Source organism: Syngnathus acus, chromosome 11 (genome assembly GCF_901709675.1).
Source record: "Syngnathus acus chromosome 11, fSynAcu1.2, whole genome shotgun sequence".
NCBI lineage: Eukaryota > Metazoa > Chordata > Actinopteri > Syngnathiformes > Syngnathidae > Syngnathus > Syngnathus acus.
In genome coordinates this window covers 486,081-507,922 of record NC_051096.1, presented here as the reverse complement: position 1 = coordinate 507,922, position 21,842 = coordinate 486,081, and the positions used below count along the sequence as shown (strand labels likewise).

The following is a 21,842-nucleotide window of genomic DNA, read 5'->3' as shown; positions in this document are numbered from 1 at the left end:
ACTGAAAGCCAATATGACCCTTCAACTCCCTAAAGGGCCCTTTATTTACTTTATTGGGTTGAAACCCACATGAATTGTCTGCTTTGTTTACATTGACAAAAACAAGGGCCCTCTGGTGTTTGCCTATTAAGTGGTAATTTGGTAAATCCCGTGACACACAAGAAGTAGCCTGCACGTTTACAAACTGGGTTAAAGCATAAAGTGTGTATGTCTTCTCCATTTCCCCCCTTCCTTTTCTCCCCCGCTTCTTCTCCTTCCTTGGGTCATTGTTTTGAATGCAAAGAGAAAGGGGGGCTTATGGAGGCGTGTGCTCCGGTGGCCAATGGCGGAGCGTCTCTACCGCGGGACCGCACATGTTTACGCGCAGAATTCCGCCGGTTGAAGCTACAGCTTAGTCCGGACTGGAGTACGCCGCAACTGGACGCGGAATGCTCCGCATGGGATGTTTTTAAAACAATTTTGGCTCCTGTGAATGAACCTCAGCGAATGGCGTTGAGTGCGAGCCTTGAGCCCGACGATTAGAAGCGAACTCGTCGACGAAAAGAAGGTTGCGGGACCGGCTAGTAGCCATTTTTCTCAATCGTATGCACGTAACATTGCGGTTCGGCCGGCTCCGCGTTTTCTCGCCGACTTCCCTCTCAGCTAGCGAGGCAAGCAGCGAAAACAAACAGGTCGAGGCGAGGAAAAAAGAGAAGAGAGAAGATCGGCAGCCGGTTTTGTACGTGGGAAGAATTGTTTGTCTTGTCCTCAGCGTGGAAGTTGGCGAAGACGACGGCGTTCGTTGGAGTGTCGAGTCCGTCGAGTATGTTCCCGCTTCCGGACGTTTTGTCAGGGCTCCCGCCGCCGCCGCTGCCGCCCCTTGACGTTTACTAGCCGAGCCGCTTCATGCTGTAAAAAAGAAAAGAAAAATATTTCACCCCCCGCCCCCTGGTAAATTTGCTTCGGACACCCGCGTAGAAAAATGCACAACCGGCGTCTGGTGAAGCGCTCCGTCCTTGGCAGCCGTGTGTACGCGTCGAGCCCGACCGGCGACGGCGCCCCGGTGACCGGAGAGGTCCAGGCTGTCAAGCAGGAAAGCGCCGAGGACGCGGCGGCCGCGGGGGCTCGGCGCGGCGGAAACACTAGCAGCGTCTACACGGTGCTCCTGCCGGACGGCAGCCTGAAGGAGTTTGCCGAGGACGAGATAACCGCCGCCGGCTTGAACCACGCGAAGGGGCCACTCAAGTCCAGCTTGAAGGTGCGTGCAAAGGGGGCGGCCGGGGTTGTTGTTGTGGCCGTTTCAAGCGCACCCTCCGCGGGGCGCGTTGACGGCCAGTGCGAAAAGGCAGGATGTCATGAGGATTTGGTGACGTTCCGCAATGTGGGACGAAAGGGGCTCGACTGTGGGCTTGCGCCGTGTTTTTTTTAGCACGAGCAGGCGCCCGAGCAGAGGCAAACAAACGGCAGCCAGCCGTTTGGACCCATGCTGGCCTCCGCTTTTTCACATTTGACGCAAAGTTGCAAGCGACGATTCCGTTCTAAGCGTCCCATTTAGCCTAAGATGACGACGAATTCACTCTTATGCACATACTAGTTGTTTTTGTCACATGGCGTGACGTAAACAATGCACAGCAACAGGACATTTGAGCTTGGTTTTCGTAGCTATTGCAATCAATTACTCGTTGTCAGTTGTCCCGTTGAACACCAAATGGCGCACATTTTGCAGTCTAACTGTAAAGACGTGTTTTGCAGTCAGCTGCGTGTGCTTCAGACTGCCACATAACATAAGTTTGCCTGTTGATTTTCTTTTTGTCACATGCCATGATGCAAACAGCCAAACACTGGAGCTTGTAATTTCGTCACATTTTCACGAGTTTTGAAGCAGGATGTTGGATTTTAATCATCCCATGTGGATAAAATGGCACACATTTCGCTTGATTACTACATTTTGCTTGTGTTTTGCTGTTACGCAACTCACATTTACCCCTTTGTCTTCTCCAACAGCGGTTAGTTGTGTTTTGTGTTAACATGGCACGATGTCAACAATGCCCAATGCAGCCCATTGCTATTTTGACCACGTCTTGTTGACATTTTGACTTATGTGTTTAATTTTAGCATTATTAATTGTCATACAAGGAAAAAAAGAGTTAACCACGTTTGAATACAACTTATAGAAAACTACAACTGACACTTGTTACAAATGGACAAACAGGTCGTCTATTCATTTGAAGCACCCTAAAAGTACTCTCGTCATGATTCACCTAGTTGCAAGGTAGTGTTTCAAGGGTCTCGATTGTAGTTGTCCTGTCTGAGGATTAATACTAGGACCGGGAATTAATTTTATATTTAACTTTTCAAGGTTCTTAAAATAATTATAAGTTGTACCAAACAAAGATCAATAGCCTTACTTTTGAAGGAATGCAAAAATACCGCCTCCTTGCGGCGTTAAAGGCTCACTTCTATCTTATGGAGTGTATGTGGCCTGTTTTTGAGTGAGATGCTTTCAAATTATTTAGCAATATTTTATTTGATTTATACAATTTGTGCACGTCAAAGAGAAATACAGTCAAATCTCGGTTTTCGAACGTCCCGGTTCTCGAACAAATCGGAATTCGAACGAAAAATTCGAGATTTTTTTGCTTCGGTTGTCGAACAAAAGTCTGATGTTGAACCTCGCGAGATGAGCCGAAAGGACCCGAGAAAACCCGACCACGTGGCCTGAATGCCGACTGACTCTGTTCGTTATTGTATTTCCGTTACTTTGAGGATTGTATCATGCCTCCAAAGAAAGCAAGTGGGAGCAGTAAAGCCATCCTAAAACACAAAGGCGCTCTTAAGGCAATGCGACAATGAGCGCCGGCGCGCTGCGGTTGCGCGATCGGACCAAATTAAGCTCCCTGCGCACTGAGGTCCACTTAAATTTTGGAAAGTACATCAGGACTTTAAAAACATTTTCTAAATTTCGGCTCTGTCGCAATAATGCGACCAGTGCGGTGCAGTTGCACGTTCGGCGGTGCGCTGCAGTTGCGCGATCGGACAAAAATGCTCGAATGAAAAAATGCTTTAAAAAGGCGTTTTTTAGTCTTGGAACGGATTACATTTTTTTCCATTATTTGTAATGGGAAAAATAGATTCGTAATTCGACCGATTCACTTCTCGAACCGCCTTCTGGAACGGATTGTGGTCGAAAACCGAGGTTTGACTGTATATGCAGTAAATATTATTTGTGTTTGTACGGCTGAAATTGGTCCAGGGGTGTCAAAACTCCAGTCCTCAGGGGCCGAATCCCTACATGTTTTCCAAGTTTCCCTCATTAAACACACCTGATTCAATTGATCGGGCTCCTGTAGAACGTGAGGACAAACTAATCAATTTAATCAGGTGTGTTTAACGAGGGAAACTTGGAAAACATGTAGGGATTCGGCCCCCGAGGAAAGGAGTCTGACACCCCTGGGCCAGTCTCCTGACTGTGGACTCAAGTGGAGTAATGCATTCCATTTCTTGTTCTATGGTTGTCATTGCACCCCTTGTGATGCTCGCCGAGCTGAAGTCTGACCATATTCAGTTGTACGGCGTACATATGAGGCGTGTTTTTGCTCAAAGCCCCAAATTGTTCAACTTTAGCTTCATTGTGTTTACGTTTGTAACCTCAGGAAACAAAATAGCCGATGTGTCTGTTTCCATGTGTGTCATGTCCACAGTGGTTAGCGGTGCACAATGGACACAAGTGTACCTCCGAGGTCAAAAACAAGCCGTAAAATGAGCAGAGGCTTGTGTGTGTGCGTGCTCTGTGTGTGTGTGTGTGTGTGTGTGTGTGTGTGTGTGTGTGTGTGTGTGTGTGTGTGTGTGTGTGTGTGTGTGTGTGTGTGTGTGTGTGTGTGTGTGTGTGTGTGTGTGTGTGTGTGTGTGTGTGTGTGTGTGTGTGTGTGTGGTGTGTGTGTGTGTGTGTGTGTGTGTGTGTGTGTGTGTGTGTGCGTGCGTGCGTGCGTGCGTGCGTGCGTGCGTGCGTGCGTGCGTGCGTGCGTGCGTGCGTGCGTGCGTGCGTGCGTGCGTGCGTGCGTGCGTGTGCGTGTGCGTGTGCGTGTGTGCGCGCGCGCGTGCGCGCGCGTGCGTGTGCGTGTGTGCGCGCGTGCGTGCCAAGTTGCTTTTTTAAACAGGGGCGGGGGGGGGTTGCTTGCGGGTGTACGCTGGCCGCCCCCTGGGCGCAGCTGTGCCGGCCAACAAAGCGGGCACCTCCGGGTCGGCAGCGGGTGGCATCCTCTGAGGAATCCTAGCGCTTGGCACCGTGCCTGCGTTGCCAAACAAACCGGGAGGGCGTGTGCGTGCATGCACGCGTGCGTGTTCATAGCCACTTGTTGACAGCATGCTTGTGATTTGGCAGCGTGACAAAAGAGGCGTGACGATTGCAATGGGTGGCGGGAGATTGTCTTTGTTCAGGAGCAGCAATGAGTCGCGTCTGGAAGGGATGCTGTGGCTTCTATTGAGAATAGCTTGTGTTGCTTCTCACAGATTTAAACAATGAGAAAATGTTTAACTTGCCCATCCTTAACGAAATACAACCGAAAACAAGAAAATGTCGGGCGCCGTCACACAAGTGGGACTCAAGGAGAACATTTTGTAATGGCGTGTCATCACAGAAATTAGATACAAGTCGAGAAAATGTAAGGCATTGTCCATCATCTCAGAATTTAAACAGTACAACTTTGAAAAAATGTCTCACACGGCGGTTCATCATCAATAAGGTCAAACTCTGTGAGAAAATGTCATCAAAATGTGTCCATTATCGGCAAAGTCAAAGGAGACGATGTGCTTGTCGTCCACTTGAGAATTGGCTCACATGTGGAGAGTAGAAGGAAAGTTCTCAGACAATTTCCTGTGTGGGGAATGTCACAAGCCGAACAAAGGAGCAGGAGCATCAGCCATCTTGCTGCTGCGAAGAGCTGCCGTTTGTAGCTCCGCGTTGGGTTGAAAGGCTTTTGAAGGTGCAAAGGTGCCATGATAGGTTGCGCTTACAACTACAGACGTATTGGCCCTCATTCACACTGTCCTTGCTTAAGGCGGATTGGGAATTAGCGGGCGACCCAGACATCTCCTTTGCCACCTTGCACAATGCTTATTTTGGTATTTCTGCCCGTTTGCCTTTGAATCCTTGCAAATCTGACGTGCACTTGAGATGCCCTCGCTTCGTTGAGACCTGACTGTCTGTGTTCCCCCCCCCCCCACACACACACACCCAACCACTCAGAGCTCTGTTAACGGGCACAAGGTGGACGACCCCGAGGCAACGGAGGGCGACCGCCACGAGACAAACGGTAATCGAATGGATGCTTGCCGCTCGGTGTCCCTGCTGGAGCAAAAGCGCAAGGTTGTCTCCTCCAGCATCGACGTCCCGCACGCCAGGTAGGCCCTCATTTGGCTTTGCGGTTGCGGGAAAGAACTCAAGAAAATGTCAAAAATTGTGTCATTGATCCTGTGTCTGTCTTTGTGCATATGTGTGTGTGTTGACACGAGTGTGATTTCTCATCGGGGGAGGTCACACGAGCAAAGTTCAGCAAAGGTTTATGGCATGGTTGTGTCAGCGAGAGCGTCTGACATCCACTTTCATCATCATCTGCTCCTCACGGCCACAGATGGTTTGCGTTTTGCAGCGATGATGTCATTGTACTGTCGTTCCTCAAAGGACCATGCCTTGTGTACGCGCCGTGCTGCCATCGGTTGCCCGATGGTGGATTCCCATCCTTCATAAGAGGCTTCCTTTAGTTCTACATGACACAGTATCATAATCAATTGTTCTTATAATTCCCTTACATTGTTAACTGCCAATGCCATTTGCTAACCAAAACAGCAGCTTCCCGTTGCATTTTCACAACTGATTTTTTTTCTGATAGATTTTTAATGAAAATCCTGTCGACCTCAATAGGTCCCGTCCGTTCAGTTGGTTCATCATGACTCGCAAATACCTGCGTGAAGCTGGCCCCCCTACGTGACGTCATCGCTATAAAATAAATGTGTAATATCTACGAAACGGAAGCAGCACAAACGAAAATCTTTGCTGCACAAACCTGCACAAACGAACGGTACCATTTTGGGTCCATTTGGAGCGAAATGGGGGGCTGGGTGACGTCATCGCTATAAAATAAATGTGTAATATCTCCGAAACGGAAGCAGCACAAACGAAAGTTTTTGCTGCACTAACGAAGCACAAACGAACGGTACCATTTTGGGTCCATTTTGAGCAGATGGGGGGCTGGGTGAACTCTGGATGACTTATAAAAGAATCGTTCATAACTAAAAAACCATAGCAGCACAAACGAAAATTATTGCTGCACAAACCTGCACAAACGAACGGTACCATTTTGGGTCCATTTAGAGCGAAATCGGGGGCTGGGTGACGTCATCGCTATAAAATAAATGTGTAATATCTCCGAAACGGAAGCAGCACAAACGAAAATTTTTGCTGCACAAACCTGCACAAACGAAGCACAAACGAACGGTACCATTTTGGGTCCATTTGGAAAGAAATGGGGGGCTGGGTGACGTCATCGCTATAAAATAAATGTGTAATATCTCCGAAACGGAAGCAGCACAAACGAAAATATTTGCTGCACAAACCAGCACTAACGAAGCACAAACGAACGGTACCATTTTGGGTCCATTTTGAACAGATGGGGGGCTGGGTGAACTCTGGATGACCTATAAAAGAATCGTTCATAACTAAAAAACCATAGCAGCACAAACGAAAGATTTTGCTGCACAAACCAGCACAAACGAAGCACAAACTATTTTGCTTAAATTTCGCGTGGGGTGGGGGGCCAGCTTCACGCAGGTCTCGCAAATGCCTCCTCCGAAATATTTGTATGAAAGGTGCCGCGTGTGGCTATGTGGAAATTGCTCATTGTGGCACATTTCTGATTTGTTTACAGCACATGTACCAGCAGCCCATTTTTTTCTCTACTTTGCTACAAAGCAAAGGGCCTTCACTATGTTTTCCCAGAAAGCAGGAAGCAGCCAATTGTAACTGGAGCTGAGCGGGGGTATCGCTTTAGCTTTTTGACAAATGGCCTTGCGGTGACTAATTGCTCGAAGGGGCAAGAGAAGTACAACCTCCGGTCCTCCTGCTGAAATACAAGACGTTTAAGAGTCGCCGGTAACTTGCTGAACCGGCATGATGAGCACTCGGTTCCGCCAGATCCCTGGCCTCAGATCCCTGGCCTCAGATCCCTGGCCTCAGATCCCTGGCCTCAGATCCCTGGCCTCAGATCCCTGGCCTCAGATCCCTGGCCTCAGATCCCTGGCCTCAGATCCCTGGCCTCAGATCCCTGGCCTCAGATCCCTTCATTGAGGCGATGAATCTTCATCGCCTCGTCGTGTCCAAAATAGTCAAGCGTGGACCGTCAGGTCTAAAGCCCAAAAGCTCATTGAAACCCAAGAGTTGAAATATTCTCTAGGGGAATTCCAGAGAGACAGGCTTAAATCTTGACTTTTTTGTAAACACATTTTCATGCACCGTCCAACAAATCAAAGTCAAAGTCTGCTTTATTGTCAATTTCTTCACATGCCAAGACACACAAAGAAATCGAAATAACGTTCCCACTATCCCACGGTGACAAGACATAGTACACAATATACATACAAGTAAACAACACAAAAAAATAAAAACAAGAAGGCACAAACAATGAATAAATAAGAGTGATGAATAAATAATAAATAAACAAATAACAATAAATAAGAGGAGCAAAAATGGAGCAAGTGTGCATACAGCAGACAGTCAGAATATAGCGCAAAAGTACAGGACGCTACGCAGAAGGGGGGAGAGAGTTCAGGATCCTAACAGCCTGGAGAATGAAGCTGTTGGTGAGTCTGTTGGTGCGGGAGCGCAGGCTCCTGTACCTCTTCCCAGAGGGCAGAAGATCGAACAAAGAGTGAGCGGGGTGACTCACATCACTGACAATCGTGGTCGCCTTGCGGGTGAGATGGGAGGTGTAAATGTCCTTCAGGGAGGGGAGTGAAGCACCAATAATCTTACCAGCCGTGTTCACTATGCGCTGCAGGGCCTTCATGTTGTATTCAGTGCAGCTACCACCCCAGACAGCGATACAACTGGAGAGGACGCTCTCAATGGTGCCACGGTAGAATGTAGCCATGACGGCCGGAGGAGCACTTGCTCGCCTGAGTTTCCGCAGGAAGTACAGGCGGCGCTGAGCTTTCTTTGCCAGTGATGCGGTGTTGGCGGACCAGGAGAGGTCCTCACTGATGTGCACCCCCAGGAATCTGGTGCTGCTCACTCTCTCCACCACAGCACCGTCGATGGTCAGCGGCAGGTGTTGGGTGTGACCCTTCCGGAAGTCAACAACAATTTCCTTGGTCTTGTTGACGTTCAGCAGGAGGTTGTTGTCCCTGCACCACGCGGTCAGAAGGTCAACCTCCAACCTGTACTGAGTCTCATCGCCCTTGGTGATGAGACCCACCAGAGTCGTGTCGTCAGCAAACTTCACTATGCGGTTGTCGCTGTAGGTTGCAGTGCAGTCATGCGTCAGCAGGGTGAAGAGCAGCGGACTGAGCACGCAGCCTTGGGGGGGCCCCCGTGCTCAGCGTGATGCTGGCGGAGATTTTGTCGCCAACACGTACCACCTGAGGCCTCTGACAGAGGAAGTCCAGTAGCCAGTTGCAGAGGTAGGTACTGAGGCCCAGCTTGTCGAGTTTGCAGATGAGTCGTTGTGGCACAATGGTGTTGAAGGCAGAACTGAAGTCCACAAACAGCAATCTCACGTACGAGTCCCTTCTCTCCAGGTGGGTGAGGGCCGAGTGGAGGGCAGAGCAGATGTTGCCAGAATCGTGTTTTATTTGGTTCGATAGTATATATGCCCGTTACAATTTTGTAACTATCAGCCAAATCCACAGCTTGCACAGCAACATCATACGCGAGTGGCTAAATGTTGTCTTTGCGTGCGCTAGCCGACGAGCAGGAATCGATTGCGCCCTGGATGAGTTTTTCAGAATCGGTAGCATAATACTCTCGTTTTCATTCACTGTCTGCTTCTACAGATGCGTCCATATGATGCGTTTGATTCCTTGCAATGTGGTGTGTGGTGTTTAACTTCTCTAAAGGAGACAATCGTCGATGCTTTACGTCTTTTTCCTATGCGTCATGTCATCGAGGTTTAATTAATAATTAAATCCTCATCCACGCCCTGCAGTTTATAACGCCGATGTTGAGTTAAAAGCATGTAACAGATGTGCTGGCAAGCTATTTGTTGAAAATCTGCCATTTGTTTGACTCCCCATCAAATGAGCATCTGTTCTGCCTCACATCTACATCAATCTTTCCCCAAGAAGACGACAAGAGTTAGAATCTCATTTTACGTGGCAATCCTATAAGAAGCCTCCTTTGGTGTCTTTTCCTTGTGAGCGGGCAGCTGACCAGAACTGTAAATAAAAGAAGAGCTCGGGCAGGAAATTTAAAGGCTAATTCATCATCTGCCGGGCTCGCAATCTAGCTCCAGCACTTGCCCAGCAACCAAACAAAGGAACAAAGACTCACTTCCCATGATGATGACGATGAAGGACTTTTATGAGCATGGCTTACCTTTTCCGTCAAGTGCTGAAGCCTTTTCAGATTTTTTGTGTGTGTATGGCTTTAAATAGCCGAGCCTGGCCTGGCGAATGACGTGGGTGGCAACAAATGAGAGGGTCAGGTTGGCTGGCTGTTAAGTGGCTTCATCTCTTCTGTCTTTTACTGTCTTTCTTTCATTTCCTATGGGGAAAACTTCATGGCTGAGATTTTGCTTCAGCTCCTTTACTTGTTATTATTTTGATTCAGAGCGCCGGTTGAAATTGATCAGGACAGGTTTATCTCTGGGCTTTGGATCAGGCACAGGTGTGTCGTCCTGCCAAAACCGAGGGCTCCTGTCCCAACTTTGCGTCTCTTAGTGTGTGTGCGTGCGTGCGTGCGTGCGTGCGTGTTTGCGTGTTTGCGTGTTTGTGTGCGTGTGTTTGCGCGTGTGTGCGTGCGCGTGCGTGGGCGCGTTGGCAACGACCGCCCACGAGTCCAAAAAGGATGTGTTTACCACTGCTGGCTCCCTCTCGGCCTGGCAAAGAGGCCTCTGTTATTTTCTTTTGAGAAACGGAACACCGCCGCTCGCGGTTAGCGTCGGAGTTCCTTTTTTTCTTTCACTCTTTCACTCTCTCTTGACTTTAGAGCTGTGTATGATGTAATCTGTTGCCAATCTGCAGTAATGAAGGCATAATTCTGGAGTGGGCAGTTCCGGTCCTCGAGGGCCGGTGTCATGCATGTTTTATAGATCTCCCTGCTGCAACACACCTGATTCAAATGATCAGGATTGTTATCCAGCTTCTGCAGACGTTGCTAATTATCTGACCATTTGAATCAGGTGTGTTGCAACAGGGTGACATAGAAAACATGCAGGACACCGGCCCTCGAGGACCGGAATTGCCCGCCCCTGGACAGTAAATAGTTGCCAAAAAAACTTCTGGTCCACCAAAATCATAGAATTTCAATAGAAAGAAGTGAGTGCTTTTCGTAGTCAACATTCACTGCAGATTGTCGACCAAACAAAGGACGGCCGCCGTCGCGCTCGTCCTGTCTTTCACCGTCAGCGCTTTTCTCGGCTCATTTCCTCTCCCTCGCCTTCTTTGTCCTGTGCGCTATACTGGCGCCACACACGCCACAGCGTAGAATCACGCCTGACGCGTCGCACACGGAACGGCATTCTGAATGCGATAGGTGCTCATTTGCATGCAGTGCCGCGCTTTACCTGCGGCAGTTGGCTTGTCATTAGCCATGCAAATGTGTCAATGTCAATGAAGAATTCTGTCAAACCCCGCTGCTTTCGATGTTGCTGATTACTGGCCCAGCATTCATATAACATCTTTTTCAGGCGCACCTCTCCCTTTCATCTCAGCCACTTCTTTACTGCTCATTCCTTAACATCAAGCCATTAAGAACAAAGGATGGGAGAATGCGACGGTTGGGGGGGTGGGGGGTTGGGGTGGTTCCTCTCATATTTACCTCTGGAGCTGAGCACGCTTAGCCTCTTCATTTACTCGCTTGACTGAACCTCTCCTCTTTGTTTAGCTGGCCGCCGCATCGTATAGATCGAGCTTGCCGCCTGCTAAATGAAAACCAGTTAATGGCATCTGGTGGGAGGATAAGGGGTGGGGGGGTGTTTGCTGATGATTTGTGCCAAAGGTCGCCGTGATTGTCATCGCCGCTGCCTTTGTTGGACATGCCATAGCGACGCGTATGCCATCAGAACTTGCGTCCGCGTGAATTTTTCTCCTCACCTGCTGGTCCATTGTGTGTGTGTGTGTGTGTGCATGTGTGTGTGTGCGTGCGCGTGTGCGTGCGTGTGTTTGTACTTGCGGCATTGTGAGGACCGGCATGAGTAAATAGACCAACACTGTGAGGACATTTTAGCGAAGTGAGGACATTTTGACCGGTCCTCACTTTGTCACGCTCTAAATCAGGGGTCACAAACACGGTGCCCGCGAGCACCAGGTCGCCCGTGAGGACCGCATGAGTCGCCCGCAGGACTCTTCTAAAATTAGCTCAAATAGCGGCACTTGTCAGTGAGCTGCATCTATTTATTTTACAGTCAAACCTTGGTTTCCGAACGTCCCGGTTTTCGAACAAATCGGAATTTAAACAAAAAATTCAACATTTTTTTTTGCTTCGGTTGTTGAACAAAATTTGGAGGTCAAACCTCGCGAGATGAGCCGGGAGGACCCGAGAAAACCCGACCGCGCGGCCCGGATGCCGACTGACTCCGTAGTTATTGTATTTTCGTTACTCTGAGGATTGTATTAACCCCTAATCATGCCTCCAAAGAAAGCAAGTGGGAGCAGTAAAGCCATCCTAAAACACAAAGACGCTCTTAAAGCAATGCGACAGTGAGCGCCCGGCGCGCTGCGGTTGCGCGATCGGACCAAATTAAGCTCCCTGCGCACTGAGGTCCACTTAAATTTTGAAAAGTACATCAGGACTTTACAAATATTTTCAAAATTTCAGCGACGGCTCTGTCACAATAATGCGACCAGCGCGGTGCAGTTGCGCGGTCGGCGACGCGCTACGGTTGCGCGTTCGGTGGTGCGCTGCAGTTGCGCTGCAGTTGCGCAATCGGACAAAAATGCGCAAATGAAAAAATGCTTAAAAAAAGGCGTTTTTTTTAGTCTTGGAACGGGCAAAAAATTTTTTCTATTATTTGTAATGGGAAAAATAATTCGGAATTCGACCAATTTGCTTCTCAAACCACCTTCTGGAACGGATTGTGGTCGAAAACCGAGGTTTGACTGTATTTTTGCTATTCTTGTTAAAATCACATGTGAACTGGAAATGACAATAATAACACATAGTGAAAGCTAAATTGAGCAAATTGGCTATTTCAGAAGTGTGTGTCCAACTGGTAGCCCTTTTCCTTAATCAGTACCCAGGAAGTAGCTCTTGGTTTAAAAAAGGTTGGTGACGCCTGCTCTAAATCACCTCCAAAAGGTAAAGAAAAGCCACCCTATGATTTTCCTGAAAAGTCCTCAGAATGACCTAAAGGAGAAATTTTCGCCAGAATTTCACACACATTTTGCTCTCTACTGCTGTCATGGTCGAAATCCGGTACTGCATCTATTTTGTTTTTAACTTTCTGCTCTCTTGCTCCACCTCTGGTCAAAGTCGGTACTGCACCATATTATTCCAAACTGGTTAGGCATCGGGCTAATCCCCTCTTGCTGTACTGAAAGCCATTATTTAAAAATACTATTTACCGTAATTTTCGGACTATAAGTCGCGGGTTTTTTCATAGTTTGGGTGGGGGGGGGCGACTTATACTCAGGAGCGACTTATATATGTTTTTTTTCACAAAGTTTTGATCATTAACACATCACTTACTTACAAGTATAGTTGACCACTTCACATGTTATTTTTAGTATAGTTGATCACTTCACATGCTTTGATATCTTTATCTTGAACATATTCAAAACATGAAAAATAGAGAGAAAAAATCAAATAAAGTACCGTATTTTCCGCCCTAAAAGGCGCACCGGGTTATAAGGCGCACCTTCAATGAACGGCCCATTTTAAAACTTTGTCCATATATAAGGCGCACCGGCTTATAAGGCGCATAAAATAGAAGCTATACTGCATCAAACTGAGGTTGACTAGGGTTGCGGTATGCATCCACTAGCCAATAACCAACGAGCCCTCTGTAAACAATCGCGTTTCTCAAACGATCTCCTATAAAATGATCAGAACTGACTAAAGTTCGATCTAACGCATTGGTACTACTTACCTATGTTTCCCTTCCATATCGATCCGTAGATTTACTCGAAACATTAACAGAGCAGCCTATTTTGACATGAAATAGCCTGGTACGTATAGCAGCTATCGCAATAGCATTAGCCATCCGCAAAGTCTCACGAGCCTCAGCGAAGTGTAAACAATCGCGTTTCTCAAACGATCTCCTATAAAATGATCGGAACTGACTAAAGTTCGATCCAACGCATTGGTACTACTTACCTATGTTTCCCTTCCATATCGATCCGTAGATTTACTCGAAACATTAACAGAGCAGCCTATTTTGACATGAAATAGCCTGGTACGTATAGCAGCTATCGCAATAGCATTAGCCATCCGCAAAGTCTCACGAGCCTCACCTCGCAATCTCCCATGAGCCTCAGCAAAGTGTAAACAATCGCGTTTCTCAAACGATCTCCTATAAAATGATCGGAACTGACTAAAGTTCGATCCAACGCATTGGTACTACTTACCTATGTTTCCCTTCCATATCGATCCGTAGATTTACTCGAAACATTAACAGAGCAGCCTATTTTGGCATGAAATAGCCTGGTACGTATAGCAGCTATCGCAATAGCATTAGCCATCCGCAAAGTCTCACGAGCCTCACCTCGCAATCTCCCATGAGCCTCAGCAAAGTGTAAACAATCGCGTTTCTCAAACGATCTCCTATAAAATGATCGGAACTGACTAAAGTTCGATCTAACGCATTGGTACTACTTACCTATGTTTCCCTTCCATATCGATCCGTAGATTTACTCGAAACATTAACAGAGCAGCCTATTTTGGCATGAAATAGCCTGGTACGTATAGCAGCTATCGCAATAGCATTAGCCATCCGCAAAGTCTCACGAGCCTCACCTCGCAATCTCCCATGAGCCTCAGCAAAGTGTAAACAATCGCCTTTCTCAAACGATCTCCTATAAAATGATCGGAACTGACTAAAGTTCGATCTAACGCATTGGTACTACTTACCTATGTTTCCCTTCCATATCGATCCGTAGATTTACTCGAAACATTAACAGAGCAGCCTATTTTGACATGAAATAGCCTGGTACGTATAGCAGCTATCGCAATAGCATTAGCCATCCGCAAAGTCTCACGAGCCTCACCTCGCAATCTCCCATGAGCCTCAGCAAAGTGTAAACAATCGCGTTTCTCAAACGATCTCCTATAAAATGATCGGAACTGACTAAAGTTCGATCCAACGCATTGGTACTACTTACCTATGTTTCCCTTCCATATCGATCCGTAGATTTACTCGAAACATTAACAGAGCAGCCTATTTTGACATGAAATAGCCTGGTACGTATAGCAGCTATCGCAATAGCATTAGCCATCCGCAAAGTCTCACGAGCCTCACCTCGCAATCTCCCATGAGCCTCAGCAAAGTGTAAACAATCGCGTTTCTCAAACGATCTCCTATAAAATGATCGGAACTGACTAAAGTTCGATCTAACGCATTGGTACTACTTACCTATGTTTCCCTTCCATATCGATCCGTAGATTTACTCGAAACATTAACAGAGCAGCCTATTTTGACAGGAAATAGCCTCGCGGGTACAACAGCTATTCGGTGACGCCCCCTGACTACAGTTGCCGTAATGCTGGGAAGCGATGCGACCTTGTAATTTATTAGTCGTACTAAAACGTACTGAAACATTTTGGCAGAGCACTGTGTACAACCAGTATGGATCAACAAATTCATCAGTTGATCCATATATAAGGCGCACTGGCCTATAAGGCGCACTGTCGGCTTTTGAGAAAATTTTAGGTTTTTAGGTGCGCCTTTTAGGGCGGAAAATACGGTAATTAACACTTTAAAGCGCCATATCCTCTGGACATGTCCTCTGTCACCACGATGACATAAAGGACGAGAAATTTGATGGATGGATTTAATGATTTGGAGTGACACAAATGGTTTGATAATATTGTTGTTTATGTGATAGTTATTTAAAATATAGTTTATATATCGTTGTATGGGCCTGTGGAATAATTTGAACTGCGGCGCGGCACACGGCATTGTTGACAAAGGACGATCGATAAAAGACGAGAAATTTGATCGATGGATTTAATGATTTGGAGTGACACAAATGGTTTGATAATGTTGTTTATGTGATAGTTATTTAAAATATAGTTTATATATCGTTGTATGGGCCTGTGGAATAATTTGAACTGCGGCGCGGCACACGGCATTGTTGACAAAGGACGATCGATAAAAGACGAGAAATTTGATCGATGGATTTAATGATTTGGAGTGACACAAATGGTTTGATAATATTGTTGTTTATGTGATAGTTATTTAAAATATAGTTTATATATCGTTGTATGGTCCTGTGGAATAATTTGAACTGCGGCGCGGCACACGGCATTGTTGACAAAGGACGATCGATGGATTTAATGAATTGGAGTGACACAGATGGTTTTATAAACGTGTTATTTATGTAATAGTTTTTTTTTTAAATAACTGAATGTTACGTCAGGCCCGTTCTCAGCTCCTCGTTTGTGTTTGTCACGTTAGCATACCGTATCGTTTAGCCTGTTGTTGCTCGTTCATGTCTGTTCTTGGTGTTGGATTTTGTCGAATAAATTGCCCCCCAAAATGCGACTTATACTCCGGAGCGACTTATGTTTTTTTTTTCACATTTTTGGGTATTTTATGGCTGGTGCGACTTATACTCCGGAGCGACTTATAGTCCGAAAATTACGGTATATTAATTTGCGTACACATTTAATTTTTTTATAAAATAATAATAATAATAATAAATTCAAATATTATTGATATATCATTGATTTGATTCAAAATACAAGATATGGGTGGTTATTTTAATACGTTTCACCACCCTTACTACTATGTCTTAGGCTACAAAGTATTTACTGTTCTAAATGAACTATTCATTAATTCTCTCAACCGCCTGTCATCACTAGGGTCATAGGTGTGCTGGAGCCTATCCCAGCAGTCAGCGGGCAGTAAGAGGGGGACTATATAAACTATATGACATAAACTCATATACCAAATATTTCACAGCACAAATGTCCATCTTACAGTACTACAATTGTAAATACACTTATGATGTCCACAATGTGATCGGTTAAACGACCTTAGCTTAATGAAAAATAGCGATTCTGAAAATCAAAAGTGATCATTTCATAATTAGCGTTGTTGCTTACTTTTGTTCAAGAGAAACATTAAGAACACAAATGACCTGTTGTATGTCTCCATTAGCATCTTTTCTAGCAAACAATATGCCTGAAAAACATGATTAAAAAGTATTTCATCAATCTCTCCCCCTCCCTTCGCTCTCTCTTTCTCGCGCTCTCTCGCTCTCTTTGGGGTGGATGGTGTCGAATTTCACTCCACGTGTTCGTTCTCATTAATAGCCAATACTCTTGCAGAGCTCAACTATGTTACTGCCCCTCAATTCAATTGGCTCTGGTGACTAAAATGTGTATTCAGCAGTGGCAGGCCGTGAATTTCACACCTAGGCCTTTAGTAGTGCTCCAGCTGAATCTGAAACTCCTCTGAATGAATAGATTATTTAGTTTTGATTTTTGAATGTTGCTCACAAGCATCCGCTGATCGTCACATGCAAACTCGTCAAAGCTCCATATTGGATTCCTAAAGTTAAGTAGAGAATCACATGACCTCAAGACTTAACCGCTACTATTACCAGACCAGGCCTCAAAATGCTGTGTCCAGTAATTGTATAGACCTATCTCCTCACAGGTATCACCCACAGCTATCATTGGAAAATGGCTGCATCAGCCCTGAGAAGTCCTCTCTCTCCATGGACGTATGATTTGTGTGTGTGCAAGACCAAAATGGAGTTATGGCCAATTTATACTCCCATGGGCTTTTTAAACAAGTAACAAAGCCATAATAATAGAGCCCATGTTTGATAGAACAAGGGGACCCAGATGACCAGAATATGCATTTAATTATCACGACATCGAGTCGGAAGGTGGAGTTGTAGGTGGTAAGTACGTGTGTAGCTTTTTATTCATGCCCCTATGCCACCGCCGTCAAGCATAGCTTGCTTTGCTGTCGGGGCAAAAAACTGACCAAACAATTGCAGCTTGAACAATTATTTGAGTTCCAACAAGAAAGCCTTACACCAACTACACTCAGACAACTGCCCACAACCGGCGAGCAGGTCCGCAGCTGGCGAGTAGAAGACGCTAGACAGACCTGTGAATGGGGACAGGCAGGAGTCAGGCCAGGCAGCGAGAGAACAGGTCGAAGAAAAAGAGGTGAGCAAAAACAGGGCGACAACGGGTCAGATTGTGGAGCGGCAAGTGCAGACAGGTGAGGAACAGAATGGGACTCATGTGAACACACAGGCAAGGCACAAGGCAGGTACAAGACGATCTGACAAGAAAGCGACTGGCGAACAGCGTTTAAATACAAGTGGAGATTGGTATAAACTAGGTGCAGGTGTGTACAATGAGCAGCGCATGATCGCAGAGTGGGTGGGCCGGGGCTAAAGTGGCGCAGAACAGGGAGACGTTACATTTGCAGCTGCAGCAGCAATCTGAATGTAAAACCACTTCTCCGTGGCAACTGGTGACAAATCAATCACAATTTAATAGACCTTGTAGGATGTAGCCCCAATATGTAATATTGCATTGCCAATTACAAAAGATAAGAAAAGCATTTGACAATTTCTAATGTACAAAGCGTGTTGCAGACTGGTTGCAGCGTCAATCACGATGCAACGCCACAGTTGACGTCCGCCCGGGTATATAGAGGCCTTCAGTCAGGGTTTAGTCAGGTTCTGAAACAAACTATGAGGTGCTAGAGAGCTGTGCCATTGAACTGAGTTCAGAGACAAAAATGGACAGACCGATCCAATTCTCACTTATGTGTCAGTGCTCCCTTCAAGCTTTCCAGAACACTTTGTCCCTCATAAATCCGCCATTCCAATCATGAGTTATAGCCCAGTTTAGTTTTGAAAGGTCAACGGTCAAGCTGTCAAATCTCTCTGTTTTAAGGCCTGGCTGCAAAAAATGGAGGCTGTATCTGTGACATTCAACCCACATCCACCAGTTTCTTGCTTAGTACCGTAATTTTCGGACTATAAGTCGCTCCGGAGTACAATTCGCATCAGCCATAAAATGCCCAAAAATGTGAAAAAAAACATATATATAGTAAGTCGCTCCGGAGTATAAGTCGCATTTTGGGGGGCAATTTATTCGACAAAATCCAACACCAAGAACAGTCATGAACGAGCAACAACAGGCTAAACCAAATTTGGCCCGCAGTGTAATTATATTTGGCCCGTGAGGCAATTTCAAATTAATATTAGAGCTGGGCCGCCGGTATTATACGGCGGCAGCGCTGTAACACCGCATTCATCGCTTGTACTACAAATCCCATAATGCTCTGCTGTTGCTTTGCCCATACGTCCGTTCATGACTCCGCCTCATGCCCATATAAGTAGAATCCGTGTTCATTTTTTCCCAGAATGCACCTGAAATTTTCAAGATGGCGCTGCCTAGATTCGATACTATTGGCTATTCAGAATACACAGATGTGCCGTATCACACAGAGGTGAGATGGCTAAGCCGCGGAAAAGTGCTGAACAGATTTTTCGAACTGCGTGAAGAAATATGCCAGTTTCTGGAAAGCAAAGGGAAGGACACAGCAGAGCTCCGGGAGCAAATGTTTCTGTGTGAGCTTCTGTGTGACATCTCAAGCCACCTCGATGTGCTGAACCTGCAGCTGCAGGGGCGGGGACGCATCATCACAGATATGTATGCATCAGTGAGAGCTTTTAAATGATGAGAAGTAAGATGGTGGCGCGTGCACACGCAGCGGCCTCTCTCTGTCCCGAACGGTGTTTTGTTTTGTCGTTTCATGTGGGTTTGTCCGACAGTTTTGTGTGTTCATCTCGTCGTACTGAGTCGTGCTACAAGTACAGCGGGCTGGTTTTGCTCGACATCGGCGAAAGCGAGTTTTGTGGCGTTCTGGACTTTGAAGCGGGGACATTAAAGGCGCTCGGTCTGCTCCGTCCTGAAGCGTCGCCGGACTCGCCTGCTATTCCTCCCCCGGTTGGGAAGCGTCGGAAGCGGTGTGCGAGGAGGCTGAAGAGGGGTGAGCGCGCGGGCGTCCGGGCCAGGCTGGCGGCCAACCCAGCCCAGGCCGTGCCTTCCATTCTTCTGGCGAATGTTCGGTCGCTGGACATCAACATGGTTTACATTCGCCTGCTGAGATCTACGAAGCGGACCGTGCGTAACTACTGTGTGCTCGTGTTCACTGGGACTTGGTTGACCGTCGTCATTCCGGTCTCTGCTGTGCATCTGGAGCGGCTAGCGTGCTATCGGGCGGACCGGGCCATTGTACGAGGGGGAAAGTCGCGAGGAGGTGGGATGTGCGTCTACATCCGTGACGGATGGTGCCGGGACTCTGTGGTGGTATGCGAGCACTGCTCGCCACTGGCGGAGTTTGTGATCTCCAGGCTGTTAGGGTCCTGAACTCTCTCCCCCCTTCTGCGTGGCGTCCTGTACTTTTGCGCTTTGTTCTGACTGTCTGCTGTGCAGTCTTGCTCTGTTTTGCTCCTCTTATTTACTGTTATTTGTTTATTTATTATTTATTCATCGCTCTTATTGTTCATTGTTTGTGCCTTCTTGTTTTTATTTTGCGTTGTTTACTTGTATGTTTACTGTGTCTCGTCACCGTGGGATAGGGGAAAGCTGATTGAACTCCAGTGTGATGAAACGCTCAGCTCAAACCCTAAGCCCCGACATTGATGAACTGGCATCCAAGAAAAGATGCCAGGTGTCTGGCTTGGCTCAGAGTAGATCAGTGTGTCGCAAAATGAGCAGTAAATACATTTTCTATGCACTTTTTCTTGCTACTCCAAGGCCTGAATGGTTGATTTATTCATAGTTGTTATGTTATTTTATTTTCAAATTTATTAGCCTGTGTAAGAAGCTAATTTTGACATTTACCTCAGAAGGCTGCAAACAGAAAGGAGGCATTCAATTTTTATTTAACTTTTATTTAATATGCCATTGATATGTTTTATTATTATTATTATTACTATTATTACTATTATTGTTATTAGTATTATTCGTGTTATTATCAACTTGATTTTGCACGCCTGCACTTTTAAGTTATATAAGCCTTGCTTGTTCAATATTCATTGTAAAATCAAAACTTGTTTGATTCCATATTAAAAGGTTCATTTGTTCAACCTTGGCCCGCGGCTTTGTTCAATTTAAAATTTTGGCCCACTGAATTTGAGTTTGACACCCCTGGGCTAAACGATAGGTATGCTAACGTGACATAAACACAAATGAAGAGCTGAGAACGGCCCTGACGTAAAATTCAGAGTTATTCAAAAAACTATTACATAAATAACGCGTTAATAAAACCATCTGTGTCACTCCAATTCATTAAATCCGTCGATCGTCCTTTGTCAACAACGCGTGCGCGCCGCTGACGGCGCTTGCACTTCAAAATATTCCACAGGCCCATATAACGATATATAAATTATATATCAAATAACTATGGTTCGGTGGCGCACTGGGTAGCACGTCCGCCTCACAGTTAGGAGGGTGCGGGTTCGATTCCACCTCCGGCCCTCCCTGTGTGGAGTTTGCATGTTCTCCCCGGGCCTGCGTGGGTTTTCTCCGGGCACTCCGGTTTCCTCCCACATCCCAAAAACATGCTTGGTAGGCCGATTGAAGACTCCAAATTGTCCCTAGGTGTGAGTGCGAGTGCAAATGGTTGTTTGTCTCTGTGTGCCCTGCGATCGGCTGGCAACCGGTTCAGGGTGTCCCCCGCCTACTGCCCGTTGACGGCTGGGATAGGCTCCAGCACTCCCGCGACCCCCGTGGGGACTAAGCGGTTCAGAAAATGGATGGATGGATGGATAACTATTATATAAACAATAATGTTATCAAACCATCTGTGTCACTCCAAATCATTAAATCCATCGATCGTCCTTTGTCAAAAATGGGTGCGCGCAGTTGACGGCGCTTGCACTTCAAAATATTCCACAGGCCCATATAACGATATATAAATTAGATATCAAATAACTATTATATAAGGAATAGTATTATCAAGCCATCTGTGCACTCTAAATCATTAAATCCATCGATCAAATTCCTCGTCCTTCGTCAACAACGCCGCGCGTGCGCCCTGACGTCAGCCTCGTCGTTATTCCACAGATCTACTATATAACTATATTGTAGTGTTAACAAAGTTCAAGGAAAAACGTGGGTTTGGTAAACGGCTCTTTATTTAACAAAACAAACTTCCAGGCGTGTGGCGGCGTGGACTTCCACCCACGGAAGTGGAAGAGAGCTCCATAGAATAGGACGGGCGTGCGTAAAAGCCATGACCGAGCCCCATCCACCGTCCCCGGACAGCCACCCGGCCGAGCGCCGGCCCTCGACTTCCATCCACGGAGGTGAAAGAGAGCTCGGTAGAGTAGGACTGGGCGTGCGTAAAAGCCATGTCCGAGCCCCATCCACCGTCCCTGGACAGCCACCCGGCCGAGCGCCGGCCCCCGACTTCAATCCACGGAGGTGAAAGAGAGCTCCGGAGAGGAGG

General features: G+C 46.6%; 1 protein-coding gene across 3 annotated transcripts in view; it reads left to right on the top strand.

Moving 5' to 3' along the window:
* The first annotated feature begins 242 nt into the window (after positions 1-242).
* znf704 (zinc finger protein 704) overlaps positions 243-21,842 on the top strand; it is a 65,595-nt gene continuing 43,995 nt past the window's right edge. For 2 of the 3 annotated variants that reach the window (XR_005099386.1, XM_037264007.1), the window contains exons 1-2: positions 245-1,237; positions 5,225-5,379. Coding sequence is in view for 2 of the 3 variants with exons in the window: in XM_037264007.1 (XP_037119902.1) it covers positions 962-1,237; positions 5,225-5,379 (431 nt within the window). In the remaining variant the exon portion in view is untranslated. Of the gene's footprint in view, positions 1,238-5,224; positions 5,380-21,842 lie in introns of all 3 variants that reach the window. The other variant, XM_037264008.1, reaches the window with a different exon arrangement.